The sequence below is a fragment of the Muscardinus avellanarius genome (genome assembly GCF_963383645.1).
Source record: "Muscardinus avellanarius genome assembly, chromosome: 1".
Classification (NCBI taxonomy): Eukaryota; Metazoa; Chordata; class Mammalia; order Rodentia; family Gliridae; genus Muscardinus; species Muscardinus avellanarius.
The window spans coordinates 177,194,000-177,211,227 of NC_137786.1; the positions used below are offsets into that span (position 1 = coordinate 177,194,000).

General features: G+C 41.6%; 1 protein-coding gene across 1 annotated transcript in view; it reads right to left on the reverse strand.

Annotated features, from left to right (window-relative positions):
• MRPL48 (mitochondrial ribosomal protein L48) overlaps positions 1 to 16,247 on the reverse strand; it is a gene marked incomplete at both ends in the record, with an annotated part of 79,165 nt that extends 62,918 nt beyond the window's left edge. Inside the window, 2 exons of the mRNA XM_080718808.1 lie at positions 3,703 to 3,755; positions 16,227 to 16,247. Of these exons, the coding sequence (XP_080574934.1) occupies positions 3,703 to 3,755; positions 16,227 to 16,247 (74 nt within the window). The remainder of the gene's footprint in view (positions 1 to 3,702; positions 3,756 to 16,226) is intronic.
• Positions 16,248 to 17,228: the final 981 nt, after the last annotated feature.

Genomic DNA, 17,228 nt, shown 5'->3' on the forward strand with positions numbered 1-17,228 from the left:
GGAAATTCTATCTTGAACTCTGAGTCAATTTCCTCTTTTGTGAAATCACAATACACACACACACACACACACACACACACACACACACACACACACATATATATATATATTTTTTTTTGTCCTGCAGCGATTAGAGATAACATGTAAAATGTCTAGCAAGGTGTCACAGTAGGTGCTAATCAAACAGTAGTTGGCTAAGACAGGCATGATGGCATATGCCTGTAATCCCTGTACTTGGAAAGCTAAGATAGGAGGATCAAAGACCATCCTCAACAAATTATCAAAACCTTGTTTCAAAATTAAAAGTAAGCTGTGTGTGGTGGCACACACCTGTAATCCCAGCATTCGGGAGGCTGAGACCAAAGGATCATGGTTTGTAGACAGCCTCAGCTACTTAATGAGGCCCTTTGCAACTCAGTGAGACCCTGTTTCAAAATAAGTGGGGGGAGGGGGGGGGCGGCACCAAGCACAGTCTGGAAAATAAATAAAGAAAGAATAAAAAAATAGGGCTGGGGTATAGCTTGGAGGTAGAATGTCCCTGGGTTCCATCCCTAGTACCACACACACACAAAAGAAAAAGTAAAAGTAAAAGGGCTGGAGGTGCCAGATATGGTGGCACACACTTGTAATTCCAGTACTTGGGAGGCTGAAACAGGAGGATAGCATGTTCTCTGCCAGCCTCAAGAAATTTAGTAATGCCCTCCACAACTTACTGCCCTGTTTCAAAATAAAGAATAAAATAGAATTGGGTGTGTAGCTCAGAAGTAGAATGCCCCAGGGTTCAATCCCCATTACCACAAAAAAAGTTTTTGGCCAGCTTCAGCTACTTAGTGAAGCCCTCCGCAACTTAGTAAGACCCTGTTTCAAAATAAAAAATAAAAAGTAGGGCTGGGGATATAGCTCAGAGGTAGAATGCCCCTGGGTTCAATCCCCAGTACCACACACACAAAAAAGTAAATAGAATTTACTTGGTTATTTTTTATTTTTATTTATTTTATTTATTTATTTATTTTATTTATTATTTTTATTTTATTTATTTACTTATTTATTTATTTTGTGGTACTGGGGTTCCTTCTACCTCCGGGATACACTCCAGACCTATTTTATATATTTTTTTATTTGGAAACAGGGTCTCTTAAGCCAGCATGGCTGGCTTCGAACCTGCATATCCTCCTGTCTCCGCCTCCCAAGCAAGGGGATTACAAGCGTGTGCCACCATGCCTGGCTACTTGTTTTTAAATACTGTTATCACTGGTTTTATCAGGTCACTATAAATGTCAATTCATTCATTAAACAAATATTTATTTAATGCCTCCTATCTGCCAGATACTATTCTAGGTCTTAAGACATAGGGCAATAAAATTAATAGTGTCCTTATCTCCATGATGCATATTACTCAGGAAAAAGAACAGAAATTTTTTAAAAATTATATAGAGAACCAGGTGTGGTGGCACACGCTTATAATCCCTGCATTTGGGAGGCTGAGACAGGAGGATTGAGGTTCACAGCCAGCCTCAGCTACTTAATGAGGAGGCCCTTTGCAACTCAGTGAGATACTATTTCAAAAAAAATACAGAATAGCCAGGCGTGGTGGTGCATGCTTGTAATCCTAGCATTTGGGAGACTGAGACCAGAGGATTGCAGTTTGGGGACAGCCTCAGCTACTAAGTGAGGCCCTCTGCAACTTAGTGAGACCCTGTTTCAAAATAAAGAAAAAAAATAGGGCAGGGGGTTGTGGCTTGGAGGACAAATGCCCCTGGGCTCTATCCCCAGACACGCAAACACAAACAAACAAACAAAAAATACAGAATAAAAGATAGGGCTGAGGGTGTAATTCAGAGGTAGACTGCCCCTGGGTTTCACTCCCAGTACCGCCCAAAAAAAAAAAAAAAAAAAAAAAATTTTGCCAGGCATGGTGGCACACACTTGTAATCCCAGTACTTGGGAGGCTGAGACAGGAGGATCACACAGGTTTGAAGCCAACCTCAGCTACTCAGTGAGGCTCTCAACAACTTAGTGAAACCCTGTTTCCAAATAAAGTATAAAAAATAGGTCTGAGAGTATAGCCTGGAGGTAGGAAGAAAAGCCCCTGGATTCCACTCCCAGTACCACAAATAAAAATAAAAATAAAAAATTATATACAGGGAGCTAGGTGTGGTGGCACATGCTTGTCGTCCCAGCAAGTAATGATACTCTCATAAAACTAAGGAGACCCTGTAATAAAATAGATTGGGGGTATAGCTCAGAGGTAGACTGTCCTGGGATCAATTCCTAGTAAAACACACACACACACACACACACACACACACACACACACACACACACACAAAGAGAGAGGGGGTGGAGGAAGGAAGAGAGGGAAAGAGGGGATAAAATGTATCAGGTAGTAATATCTGCCATTAAGAAAAAGCAAGCTGCTGGGCATAGTAGCACACACTTACAACCCCAGTACTTGGGAGGCTGGGACAGAAGGATCACAGGTTCCCAGCAGCTTCAGCTACTAGTGAGGCCTCTGCAACTTAGTAAGACCCTGTTTCAAAATAAAGAAGAAAAAATAGGGCTGGGGTGTAGCTTGGAGGTAAAACGCCCCTAGCTTTAATTCCCATTACCACAAAAAAAAAAAAAAAAGAAAGAAAGAAAGAAAGAAAGAAAAAGAAAGCAAAGTAAGAGGATAGAGATTGATGGAGGTGGGTATTTTTCATATAGTAGCCAGGAAATAATTCTCTGATGAGAAGACATTTGAGCAAAATCCTGAATAATGTTAAGAGACAAGCCATATGGAAATCTGAGGGAAAAATGCACAAAAATCCTGAGGTGGAGGAGGAATGTGTTTAGATCTCTAGGAATACGAAGGAGCTGGTATGGCAAAACTGACTGAGTAACATTAAAAAGGGAGCAGATAGCCAGGCATGGTGGTGCATGCTTGCAATCCCAGTACTTGGGAGGCTGAGACTGGAGGATCACAGGTTCAAAGCCAGCCTTGGCAACTTAGCAAGGCTCTCAGCAACCTAGTGAGACCCTGTCTCCAAATAATAAACAAAATCAGGCACAGATTATGTAAGGCCTTGTAGGCCATGGTAAGGATTGAAGATTTTACTTTGAGGAAAGTGGTATACCGATGGAGAATTCTGAGCAGAGCAGTGATGTGAGTTAACTTGATTTTGAAAGAATCAGTGATTTTAGAGTGAAAGATGATGGTAGCAAAAGTGATGAGTGGTTTAGCAAAACAGAAAGCATGAGGCTGAAAACTGAGGAAAGAAATGCTCAACTCTGTATCTATTTCCAAAGTGGACAGCAACTCAGAAGGCTGATGCAGGCAAATCACAAGCTCAATGTCTTAAAAAATAAAAAGGGCTAGGAATACAGCTCCATGGTAGGGCACCCCTAGGTTCAATCGCCAGTACCACAAAACAAATTAATTAATTAATTAAACAAATAAAACATAAAAAGTAGAGTCAATAGGTTTTGTTAAAGAACTGGGTATAGAAGAAGAGAAGAGAAATTACAAGTATCAAGATTAATTCCAAGGATTTTTGGCAAAGCAACCAAATGAATGGAAATGCCTCTAACTCAGAATGGGGAAGAAGTAAGACAGCAGGAGATTGAAGCTTGACATGCTTAGGAGGCACACATGAAAAAAGAAAAGTGATATGTAAACTATGAATATATACTGTTAGCTCTATTTGTTACTAATATTCTTACCTTAAGAGAGAACAGTCTTGCTTAAAAATGGTATTGTTCCGCAGGCACAGCACCTACAGCAAAATAGCCATATTAGGACAATCTTAACCTTGCACAGATCTCCAAGCATCTCTTCTCAAAGAGGCTGGAAACACACACAGCCAAAAAGTACCCAAAGGTTCTTATATAGCAAGGAAGGTACCCTATACTTAACACCAAAATGCAATCAAACCAAAGTATCATCTTTCTTATTCTGCCCACTACAGAAAATGCTCAAAAAACAGAAGTCCCCATCCCACATTTGCTTTTTTTTTTTTTTTTTTTTTTTTCCTTCGGTATTGGAGATTAAACGCGGGGGCATTCTACCTCCGAACTACACCCCCAATTTTCCATTCTTTATTTGAAACAGGGTCTCACCAGGTTGCAGGGGCCTCACTAAGTAGCTAAGACTGGTCATGAACCTGTGATCTGCCTGTCTCAGCCTCCCCAGTTCTGGGATTACAGGCATGTGCTACCATGCCCAGATAGAGCTTTCCTAAATTTTTAATTCTCAAACATTGCAAGATAATTGTGTAAGTGGTCTGGAGGGGTTATAGTCCAAAAAAATTTAGATAATAAGAGGCTAAGAGAACTGTCTCACTCTAGAAGCTACACCTCTATTACAGCATACTGTCTCAATAATAACAGTAATATTAATATTGACAAAACAATAATGAGGAAGAAATAGCAGTGGCAGCTCCCCCCCCCCTTATTTCAAACTCATTCTGGGTACAGTGTTGCCTATTATGCACAAGGCCCTGGGTTCAATCCCCAGCACTGCAAAACACAAAAACAAAAACAAAATCTTACTCTGCCCTGCTAGCACCAGTGGTATAGTTTTACCAAAGAAAATTTTAACATATAGGAGATCTTTTTATAAACTAGGTAAAAAATATTAAATGTCTGTCTTAAGTTTCCATTAACATAAAGAGAAAATCTAGTTCCTTGTGGGTAGCAATTTCAATTTCTTCAACATGTATGTGTGAAAAGCTTACTATGCTAAAACATAAAAAATTTGAGAAACTATCATAGTTAAGAGGAGCCTAAGAATTACACTGTCTGATTTTCATATGTTGAACCAGCCTTACATCCCTGGGATGAACCCTACTTGGTCATGGTGTCTGATTTTCTTAATGTGGTTTTGAATGCGTGTCACTAGTACTTAGTAGTTTTGCTTCTAATTTCCTGCAACGATATAGACCTGTAGTTTTCTTTCCTTGAGCTATTTTTATTTGGTTTTGGTATTAATGTGATGTTGGCTTCATAGGATGTATTTGGGAGAGTCCCATTTCTTTCTATTTCATAAAATCGATTGAGGAGTACTGGGATTAGCTCTTCCATAAAGGTTTTATAAAATTCACTTGGAAAACCATCTGGTCCTGGGTTTTTTTGGGTTTTTTTGATGGTAGGCTTTTTTTGTCATTTCAATCTCTTTGCTATTGATTGGTTTAGATTTTCTATATCTTCTTTATTCAGTTTAAGAATGTTGTATTTATCTAGAAAGTTGTCATTTTCTTCTAGATTTTCCATTCTGTTTGAGTATAGTTTCTCAAAGGTTTCTGATAATCCTCTGGATTTTACCATATGATCCAGCAATACCACTTCTGAGTTTCTACCCAAAAGAATGGAAACTAAACTACTAAACTAATACATGGCGTATCTATGTTCATAGCTGCACAATTCACAATTGCCAAACTATAAAACCAGCCAAGATGTCCATCAACAGATGAATGGATTACAAAACTATGGGATATGCACACAATGAAATTTTACTCCGCCAGGCTGGGCATAGTGGCGCCTGCCTGTAATCCCAGCATTCAGGAGGCTGGAGACCAGAAGATCGTGGTTCAAGGACAGCCTCAGCTACTTAGTGAGGCCCCTTTGCAACTCAGTGAGACCTTGTTTCAAAAATAAAGAATAAAAAATTAGGGCTGAGGGTGTCACTCAAGTAGAATGTCCCTGGCCTCAGAGATAGAATTCCCCTAGGTTCCATCCCAGTACCAAACAAAAAAAAAAAAAAAAAAAGAAAGAAATTTTACTGAGCCATAAAAAAAGAACAACATTATGTCATTTACAGGGTAATGGACAGAACTAGAGAACATTATGCTAAGTAATATTACTCAGTCATGGCCGGGCGTGGTGGAGCACATTTGTAATCCCAGCGTTTGGGAGGCTGAGGCAGGAGGATTGCACAGGTTCGAAGCCAGCCTCGGCTACTTAGTGAGGCTCTCAGCAACTTAGTGGGACCCTGTTTCCAAATAAAGTATGAAATAGATCTGGGAATAGAAAAAGCCCCTGAGTTCTACCCCCAGTACCACAATATATACATATTACTCAGTCACAAAAAGTAAGAAATCAGATGCTTTCCCTAATATGCAGAAGCTAGGGAGAAAATAGGTCATAAGAAAACTCTTGATGAAGAAGAAACTATATAGGAGCAAATAAGGCAACCTAACTGAGGGGATGGGAGGGATGAAAAGAGAAAATCCCTAATGTACGTGATTTTTTTTTTTTTTTTTTTTTTTTTTGCGGGTCTAGGGATGGAACCCAGGGGCATTTGACCTCCAAGCTACACCCCCTGCCCTATTTTTTATTATTTAGTTTGAAACCGGAACTCACTGAGTTGCAAAGGGCCTCACTAAGTAGCTGAGGCTGTCCGCGAACCGTGATCCTCCAGGTCTTAGCCTCCCGAATGCTGGAATTACAAGCGTGCGCCACCACGCCCGGCTTAATGTACATGATTTACATTCAGAAACATATCAAAGTCAATCAGTAAGCCAAACATGAGAAGGAGGGAAGGGGGAGGGAATGGGTTGGGAATTGGGTAAGGGCCAATTGAGTGATGTGTGCATGTATTTCTCCACCATCTTGTACTTCATTAAAATGTTTAACTACAATGCACCAATAAATTTATTTTTTTTGGGGGGGGGGTGGTACTGGAGGTGGAACCCAGAGGCTTTCTACCTCCAGGCTATACTCCCAGACCCATTTTTTATTTTATTTGGAAACAGGGTCTCACCTAAGTTGCTGAGAGCCTCACTAAGTAGCTGAGGCTGGCTTCGAACCTGCGTGATACTCCTGTCTCAGCTTCCCAAGCGCGGGGATTACAAGCGTGCACCACCACACTCGGCGTAATAAAAATTTTTTTTAAAAAGAGAAAGTGGCGCACGCTTGTAATCCCCGCGCTTGGGAAGCAGAGACAGGAGGATCACGCTGGTTCAATGCCAGCCTCGCTGGCTTAAGAGACCCTGTTTCCAAATAAAAATATAAAATAGGTCTGGGAGTGTTGCCCGGAGAAGAGTTCTACCATCCCCAGTACCACCAAAAAATAAAATAAAATAAAATAAAATAAAAAATAAAATAAAATAAAAATAAAAAAGAGAAGCCTAAGAAAACATAATGAGGCCGGGCATGGTGGCCCACGCTTGTAATCCCCGCGCTTGGGAGGCAGAGGCAGGAGGATCACGCAGGTTTGAAGCCAGCCGCAAGCGCTGGCTTAGGAGACCCTGTTTCCAAATAAAAATGTAAAAATAGGTCTGGGAGTGTAGCCCAGAGATAGAAGGGCTTCCAGGAACTCCAGTACCACCAAAAAAAAAAAAAAAAAAAGGAAACATAATGACTAAACATAATGTAATAACTTGGGTAATATCCTGAAACAAAAAAAGATGACATTAGATAAAAACTAAAGAAATCAGAATAAGGTATGAACTTCAGTTAATATTAATACTGGTTTATTAATCATGTAAGCTGTGCATAGCGGCACTTGCCTGTAATCCCAATACTGGGGAGGCTGAGACAGGAGGATGCAGGCTCAAGGACAGCCTCAGCAATGTAGTGACACTCTCAGCAACCTAGAAAGACCCTGTTTCCAATTAAGAAATAAAATCAGGCTGGGAGTATAGCTCAGAAGAATGCCTCTGGGTTCAAATACTAATGTAATATTAATAATAGGGGATACTATGGTATATGCAGACTCTTCGCAACTTTTCTGTAAATCTAAAACAAAGTTTATTTGTTTGTGGTACTAAAGATTGGCTCTAGGGATAATCTACCTCTGAAGCATACCTTACAGCCCTATTTTATTTTCAAACAGTCTTGCTAAATTGCTGAGTGAACCTTTCAAAGCCTTTTATATGCTAACAACTGTGCTTTATTTTCGTTTGTTTGCAGTACTGTGGATTAAACCACATGCATTCCACCTTTGAGCTATCCCCAGCCCTGTATTTATTTATTTATTTATTTATTTATTTATTTATTTATTTATTTATATGTGTGTTGTACTGGGTATTGAAGCCAGGGGCACTCTGTCTCTGAGCTACATCCCCAGCCCTATTTTATTTTACTTTATTTTGTGGGGGGGAGGGTCTGAGGATGAAATCCAGAAGGATTCAAACTCCGAAACTCACCCCCTGCCCTATTTCTTATTCTTTTTTTTTTTTTTTCTTTTTTGGTGGTACTGGGGTTCCTGGAAGCCCTTCTACCTCCGGGCTACACTCCCAGACCTATTTTTTATACTTTTTTATTTGGAAACAGGGTCTCCTAAGCCAGTGCGCGCGGCTGGCTTCGAACCTGCGCGATCCTCCTGTCTCTGCCTCCCAAGCGCGGGGATTACAAGCATGCGCCACCACGCCCGGCTATTTCTTATTCTTTATTTTGAAATAAGGTCTCACTAAGTTCTGGAGGGCCTCACTAAGTAGCTGAGGCTGTCCACGAACCATGATCCTCCAGTCTCAGCCTCCCAAATGCTGGAATTACATGTGTGTGTCACCACACCCGTGTGTGTGAGACTAGGGATTGAACCTAGGAACATTCTACCTGTGAACAACAATCTCAGCCCTTTTTAAATGTTTTGTTTGTTTGTCTCGCTAGGTTGCTGAGTCTCATTACTTGCTGAGGCTGTCTTCAAACCTGCAATCCTCCTGTTTCAACCTCCCAAGTACTGGGATTACAGGTGAGTGCCACCATGCTCAGCTTCTTTTTTTTTTTTTTTTTTTTTGAAACAAGGTCTCTTTTTCTTTTTTGAAGATTTAAAGAAGTTTATTAAAAGATAGAAATACAGAGGATAGGTACAGCTCCATACCAGACTGGCATGGAGGGGTGACTCGAATGAATACACCTGAAATAATGTCTCATTAAGTTCCTCAAGTCCTCACTAAGTTGCTAAGGCTAGCCTAAAAACTGTGATCCTCCTGCCTCAGCCTCCCAAGAACTAGGACTATAGTTGTGTGCCACCATGCCCAGAACTGTGCTGAATTTTGAAAGGAATATAAAAGCAAAATGTAACAACATGAATAAAATTTTTAAATGTTACACTAAATAACAGAAACCAGCCAGGTCTCAGCAACTTAAGCTCTTTGCATCCTGGTGTGAGACTGTTTCAAAATAAAAATAAAATAGGGCTGGGAGGTGTAGCTGGGAGGTAGAATGTCCCTAGATTCAATCTCCAGTGCCAAAAAAATAAACAGATAAACTAGTCATAAAGGATCAAATATTGCATGATCCCATTTCTATGAAATATCCTGAATAAGACATGGTGGTAACCACCATAATTGGAGTACTTGAAAAGCTGAAACAGCAGAATCGCAGGTTCAAGGCAGCCTCAGCAGCTTACTGAGGCCTTCAGCCCCTGGAGAGCTCAGGCTGGCTTTCCCACCACTGGCCACGTACCTCAAAGTTAGAGCAGATAACTCCCAAGTTCTAGTAACCATAACAAACAGAATAGAAATCGGAGGGGGCGGGGGGAGGGGGGGAGAGAGAGAGAGAGAGAGAGAGAGAGAGAGAGTGTGTGTGTGTGTGTGTGTGTGTGTGTGTGTGTGTTTTACTGGGGATTTAATCCAGGAGCATTCTACCTCCAATTTCACACCCCCAGGTGGCACAGGGTCTCATTAAGTTGCAGAGGGCCTCACTAATTTTCTGAGGCTGCCCTCAAACCTGCAATCCTCCTGTCTCAGCCTCCCAAGTACTGGGATTACAAGCATGTGCCACCATGCTCCACAGCAGAATATATTTTTAAAAGGATTATTTCATATAGAGAAGGCATACAATGAGAAGATTTAAATGAGACTGCTTTCTTGTTTTAATTGTTCATATTTGAGTCTCTAGCTAAGGATTTAATTATCTAAAAGCTAGACTTAAGAGTTGACAACTTTCTGGAAGATATTCAAATTGTGGGGGGTGAACTCATCCTTTCAGCTCTGGGAAATGTGCTTCCTCTCCCTGGCTATGCTTGCCGGTATTTATCAAGACAAAAGTAATCTATTTTGAGACTGAATCCACAAATACCCTCTCCCCCAGTCAGCAGATGAAGAGCGGCTCTGCCTGTGCAAGTGGAAGAGGAGGGCAGTGACGCCAGTGAATACATGAATGAGGACACAGATGCCACGTGGGTTACAAAAATACTTGATTCCAGAGCCAGGAACCAAAAAAGATGCCACAGCTACCAAAAAGAAAAACAGTCACAAGGCAAAATCTACAGCGTGTGGGTAACTTCAAACATTAGAGTGGCTTGTGAATGTAGTAATTAAAGGAGTCCTGGAGGAACCAATCAAGAGATGTTTTATGAATATTAACAATATATTACCTGGGTGTGGTGGTGCACACCTGTAACCTCAGTATTTTGGAGGCTGAGAAGGAAGGATCACAGGTTGAAGGCCAGCCTGAGCAACTTAGCAAGACCCTGTTTCAAAATAAAAAACAAAGAGCCAGACGTGGTGATGCTCACTTGCAAAATAATAATAATAATAATAATAATAATAATAACAACAACAACAACAACAACAACAACAACAACAGGGCTGGGGGTATAACTCAGAGGTAGAATGCCCTTTGGGTTCCATTCCCAGTTCTTCAAAAAATTAATCAATTAATTAAATAAAATAGGACTAGAAGTTATTGCCACCAACACACACACACACACACACACACACACACACACACAAGAAAAGTGTGCCTAATACAAACAATTGATAAGTGGTAGTGTTCTGGCTAACTCCACATTGGGGATCTCTCCTCTAGCATATACTCCTATCACAAAACAAGTCCTGCTGTTCTAGGATAGTTCTTATATTCTTTCCTGATGGTGCACTTATAATCCCAGTACTTGGGAGGCTGAGACAGAACAATTGTAGGTTTGTGGCCAGCTTCAGCTACTTTGTGAGGCCCTTTCCAACTCAGTAAGACCCTATTTCAAAATAAAAAAATTTTAAAAAATAGGGCTGGGGATGTAGCTTGCAGGTAGAATGCCCCTGGGTTCCATCCCCAGTTCCACCATACATACATACATACATATATACATACATACATACATACATACATACATACATACATACAAGCTTTAAGTTCTCCTCACTGGTCTCAGTTCCCAAGTTCCCACCACTACCATTCTTACACACAAGGTCAATGTTAGCCCCTCTTGCCATAATGATATACCTACCTAGTCCAGAACTGAAACATTTGTAGAAACTTCCACTTATCTGAAAGTTGTGACACCTAGAAACCCAAACCAATTTCCCTGTAACTTCCAAAGTTTAACCCTAGCTCCTCACTCTGGTATAATACAAAATAAATTCAGTTCTTTTTGCAACAGCCCCTTAAGCTTTTAGAGGCACTGATTATTGCTTCTAGGTTTTCTTTTCCTAAATTCTTTCAAAAGCTGCTTTTGTTTCTAGTTTTCCGTTAGCTGTAATCTTCTGAATGTGTTTATATGACTACCAAAGTTTGTGTTTGCATGAGTCCTTACGGTAGTTAGGAACACAAGTTTTGCTTTTTGGTAGTGGGGATTGAACCCAGGGGCTTTCTACCTCTGAGCTAGAGAGCTAGACCCCTACCTCTATTTTATTTTTTATTTTAAAGTAGAGTCTTAATGTTGCTGAAGGTCCTGCTAAATTGTTGGGCCTTCCTTGAACCTGCAATCTTTCTGTCTCAGTCTTGTAAGTACTGGGATTACAGGCATATGCCACCACATCCGGCAAGGATACAAGCTTTATCATGATGCCTTTATGTTCCTTTATCTGTTGTGTCTGCTAGGATTGTTTCATAATATTGTGAAGATCAAATGAAATCATTCAGATGACATCAGTTTATTAATTATAGAATATGAACATTCTTACATCATCCTCCAAACCTTACAAAGGACTTACTCCCACTTACATTATCCTCTGTAATTTTGTAAAGATGGTTGTCAACAAATCTATATGATGAGCATTATTATCCTTATTTCATAGATAAAAAAACTGAAGCACAGAGGTTAAATAGCCTGCACAATGTCATATAGGTAATGAGAGACAGAACCCAAGTCTAATGCAAATATCACGGATTTCCTGATAAATGTAAAGCACTAACATTTTTTGTGTGAAGTGCTGGGGATTGAACCCAGGGACATTCTACCTCTGAGCTATACCTCCAGCCCTATTTTTCATTCTTTTCTCATTTGTTTCTTTGTTTGTTTTGCTGTACTGGGGATGGAAACCAGGGGCATTCTACCTCCGAGCTAAACCCCCAGCCCTATTTTTTTTCCTTTATTTTAAAACAGGGTCTCACTGAGTTGTAGAGGGCCTCACTAAGTGGCTGAGGCTGTCCACCATCCTCCTGTCTCAGCTTCCCAAATGCTGGCATTACAAGTGTGCGCCACCACACCCGGCTTTATTTTTCATTCTTTATTTTGAAATAGGATCTCACTAAGTTGCAGAGGGCCTCACTAAGTAGCTGAGGCTGGCTGCAAACCTGTGATCCTCCTGTCCCAGCCTCCCAAGTACTAACTTTTTTTTAAAAACGAGGGTCGAACCCAGAGGCATTCTACTTCCAAGCTATATCCTAAGCCCTATTTTTTTTTTTACTTCTTCTTTTTTTTTTTTTTTTTTTTTTTTTTTTTTTTTTTGGTGGTACTGGGGGTGGAACCCAGAGGCTTTCTACCTCCGGGCTATACTCCCAGACCTTTTTTATATTTTATTTGGAAACATAGTCTCACTAAGTTGCTGAAAGCCTCACTAAGTAGGTGAGACTGGCTCCGAACCCATGTGATCCTCCTGTCTCAGCCTCCCAAGCGTGGGGATTACAAGCGTGCGCCACCACACCCAGCTTTTACTTCTTATTTTAAAACAGAGTCTAAAGCCGGGCATGGTGGCACACACTTGTAATCCCAGCATTTGGGAGGGTGAGACTGGAGGATCGTGGTTTGTGGGCAGCCTCAGCTACTTAGTGAGGACCTCCACAACTTAGTGAGACCCTGTTTCAAAAATAAAGAATAAAAGACAGGGCAAAGGGTGTAGCCCGAAAAAAAAAAAAAAAAAAAAAAAACAGAGTCTAAGTTGTGAGGCTAGCCATGAACCTGCAATTCTTCTGTCTCAGCTTCTCAAGTACTGAGACTATAAGTGTGTGCCACCACGCCCAGCTCTAACTAATACTTTAAGACAGTCTAAAGCAAGGATGGTCACAAAACTGTATACAATTAGGTGCCCAAATAATACTGGCTAGGGGTTCTGAAGATAAACAGGCACTTGAGCCAAGGGTTCAGTTAAGGCTTCATGGAAAAACTAAGCTGGGCCTTGCAGGATGGAGCAATTCGATAGTGTGAGAAGGAGGAAGGTATTACAAGTGAGTAAGTGCCATAAAAGTCGGATCAGACCGAGCTTGATGGCTAGAGCCTGTAATCCCAGTATTTGGGAGGCCGAGACAGGAAGATGACAATTTTGATGCCAGCCTAAGCAATTTAGCAAGACTCTGTTTCAAGAAAAATAAAATAAAATAGGAATGGGGTGTAGCTCAAAAGCAGAATGTCCCTGGGTTCAATCCCCAGTACAAAAGTGAAAGAGAAAGAGAGAAATAGGGAGTATGTGCAAGCAAGAGCACTAGTCAGCCGCATACAATGGCACATATCTGTAGTCCCACCTACTTGGGGAACTGAGGTAGAAGGCTCAGTTGAGCCCATGAGTTCATGACCAGTATGGAAACATAGTGAAAACCCATTTCACAAAAAGGAAAGTAGCTGGGCGTGGTGGTGAACGCTTGTAATCCCAGCAGTCGGGAGGCTGAGACTGGAGGATCACAGTTCGCAGACAGCCTCAGCTACTTAGTGAGGCCCTCTGCAACTCAGTGAGACCCGGTTTCAAAATAAAGAATAAAAAATAGGGTAGGGGGTATAGCTCAGAGTTCGAATGCCCCTGGGTTCCATCCCCAAGCCCACAAAAAAAAAGTAATGAAGAGACTAGCTGACCAAAACAGGAGGGAAGAACAGAACAATAAACAAAGAAATAACAAAAGAAAATAATGAAGAAAGCCAGGCATAGTGGCACATGCCTGCAATCCTGAGACAGGAGGATTACAAGTTTGCTATGTTCTGCAACACAGCAAGAACCTATTTCAAAAACAAAAACAAACAAACAAAAAAAAGGCTGGGAGTGTAGCTTGGAGCTAGAATGCTCCTGGGTTCAATCCCTAGTACCACAAAAGTAAATAAATAAATAAATAAATAAATAAATAAAGTAACAAAGGAATCTGGAATAATCATATGTGAAGGGGCTCTTATATTGTTAGATGATGGCTGTAAGGCCAGGTTTCCATGGGCTTTTCTGAAGTATGGAGTGGTAGGAAATACTACCACTTGACAAATGATCTTTCTTTCAACACTTCTCAGAACCAAGACAAACAGAACAGAATAGACACCAATGTGGCCATTTTTATTTTTATTTTTATTTATTTACTTTTTTTTTTTTTGGTGGTACTGGGGTTCCTGGAAGCCCTTCTACCTCCGGGCTACACTCCCAGACCTATTTTTACATTTTCATTTTGGAAACAGGGTCTCCTAAGCCAGCGCGCATGGCTGGCTTCAAACCTGCGCAATCCTCCTGTCTCTGCCTCCCAAGCGCGGGGATTACAAGCGTGTGCCACCACGCCCGGCTTTATTTATTTACTTTTTGTGTGATGCTGAAGGTGGAACCCAGGGGCTTTCTACCTCCGGGCTATACTCCCAGACCTGTTTTATACTTTATTTGGAAACAGGTCTCACTAACTTGCTGAGAGCCTCACTAAGTAGCTGAGGCTGGCTTCGAACCTGTGCCGTCCTCCTGGCTCAGCCTCCCAAGTGTTGGGATTACAAACATGCACCACTACACCCAGCAGGCCATTTTTTACAATAAAATTTTGAAACTTTCTGATTTGCTTTTTATTAAGCTTGTACCATATCTGGCCAAATTCTCACAAATTGGCTAAGATAAACAAGCAAGCCTTTCATAAAGAATTAAGTAAGGTATAAGCCCTTAGAGAAATTCAAAAATAGAGATATTCAAGGGCAGCCCCAAGGTAGCTACAGGTAGATCCATGAAAAGCAATGACTATGATGACATAATTATGAAGATAGAGTTTTTACAATTAATGCCTAATATAAATTTTTAATATAAATTGTTAAACTAGGCATGGTGGCACATGCTTGTAATCCCCATACTTGAGAGATGGAGACAGGAGGATCCGGGTTCACCGCCAGCCTCAGCTACTTAGTGAGGCTCTCTGCAAATTAGTGAGACCCTGTTTCAAAATAAAGAATAAAAAATCGGGCTGGGGGTATAGCTCAAAGGTAGAATGCCCCTGGGTTCCATCCCCAGTACAAGAAAAAAAAATCTGTTAAGAGAGCCAGACGTGGTGGCACACGCTTGTAATCCCAGCATTTGGGAGGCTGAGACAGGAGGATAATGGTTCGAGTACAGCCTCAGCTACTTCGTGTAGCCCTTTGCAACTCAGTGAGACCGTTTCAAAATTAAGATAAAAAATAGGGCTGGGGGTTGTGGCTCGGAGGTAGAATGCCCCTGGGTTCCATCCACAGTACCGAAAAAAAAAAAATGTTAAGAGAACAGGGGAAGTCCAAAGAATGTATGAAAGAATGGTGTTTCAAGCTGCTTGGTGGTGCACACCTGTAACCCCAGAACTTGAGATGCTGAGACAGAGGACCATAATTTCGAGGCCAGCCTTGACAATTCAGCGAGGCCTTGTCCCAAATTTAAAAAAAAAAAAAAAAAAAAAAAAAGTGTAGAGGGGGGTTGGGGCTCAGAGATAGAGTACCCCTGGATTTAATCCCAAGTACCTCTCTTTCAAAAAAAAAAAAAAATGTCCTTCCTCGCGTTCTATGATAGTCACTCCAATAAACTTTTGGAAGTAAAACTAGTTTATCACTTATCCAGTTTCACATCCCATCCAGTTCAGCAAATTAATTTTTTCCAAAGAAAATTTCTAGAACTTGATGATTAAGAGCAAAAAATAAGATGACCTGCCCAGGGTCAGACAGTTTGGGGGACCACGTCTTGTGTCCACATTCCCTTTGGGGGGCCTTTCCTTTCCCGCGCCGGGGCAAGGGCTCAGGCGAGGGGCGTGGTGCGAATCCCGCCGCCAGCACCTCCCAGCCGCAAGGCCTGCTGGGAACCGCCTCTTGTCCGCAGGGTCTCGCGTTCCCATGCCTGCACGCCGCTGCCTCCCCTCTCCCCACCGCTCACCCCAGTGCCTACGTGCGTAGTCTACATTACCTTCCCCAGAGCTCTGTTCATCCTTCGCTGCGGCGGCCTCTAACTGTGCAAACCGAAAATCCGCCCCAGCAGTCGCGACCCCTTTGCGTCTGAAAACGCCGACGGAACGGCCTTGCCCGGGTCCGTCAACAATATCCGACCGAGAGTCACTCAACTCCCTCAGCACCTTGGTTCCGGCAGTTTCTGGGACTCAAGGTCTAAAAATCTAGACTTCGATCTTTGGTACAGCTCAGCTGTCACTTACACTGCTATTTCTATAGGCAGAATTAGTTGCTATTTCTGCGTTAGCAGGTGCTTTTCACACAATTTTGGTATCTCAGCTGCAAAAATATCTATTACTGAGGCCGAGCGTGGCACACGCTTGTAATCCCAGTACTTGGGAGGCTGATACAGGAGGATGGCAGGTTCACTGCCAGACTCATCTACTTAGAGAGGCCCTCCACAATTTAGTGAAACCCTGTTTCAAAATAAAGAATAAAAAATAGGGCTGGGGCCCCTCGATTCAGTCCCAGTTTCGGGAAAAAAAAAAGCCTATTATCTTCTATTTCTCCCTCATATTTGGTTTGTTTGTTTGTTTGGTTGGTTGGTTGGTTGGTTGTTTTTTGATGGTACTGGGGTTCCTGGAAACCCTTCTACCTCCGGGCTACACTCCAAGACACCTATTTTTTATATTTTTATTTGGAAACAGGGTCTCTTAAACCAGAGAGGCTGTCTTTGAACCTGCGTGATCCTCTTGTCTCCACCTCCCAATCACAGGGATTACAAGCCTGACCCACCACTCCGGGCTCTCCCTCGTATTTGACTGACTTCCTTGAGGAGTCAGATCCTGTCTGACTAATTTATTCTAAAGTCTAGCACAAGACATGAAAATCCTGACTCTAACCTCGATTTAAGAGTTGACTCTATGTAAACATTTCTAACATTAAATTGCTCCATAAAAATTGAGAATGACCCCTTTTATTGAGTGGCCACTATATGTAATACTTTATGGTGTACACATCA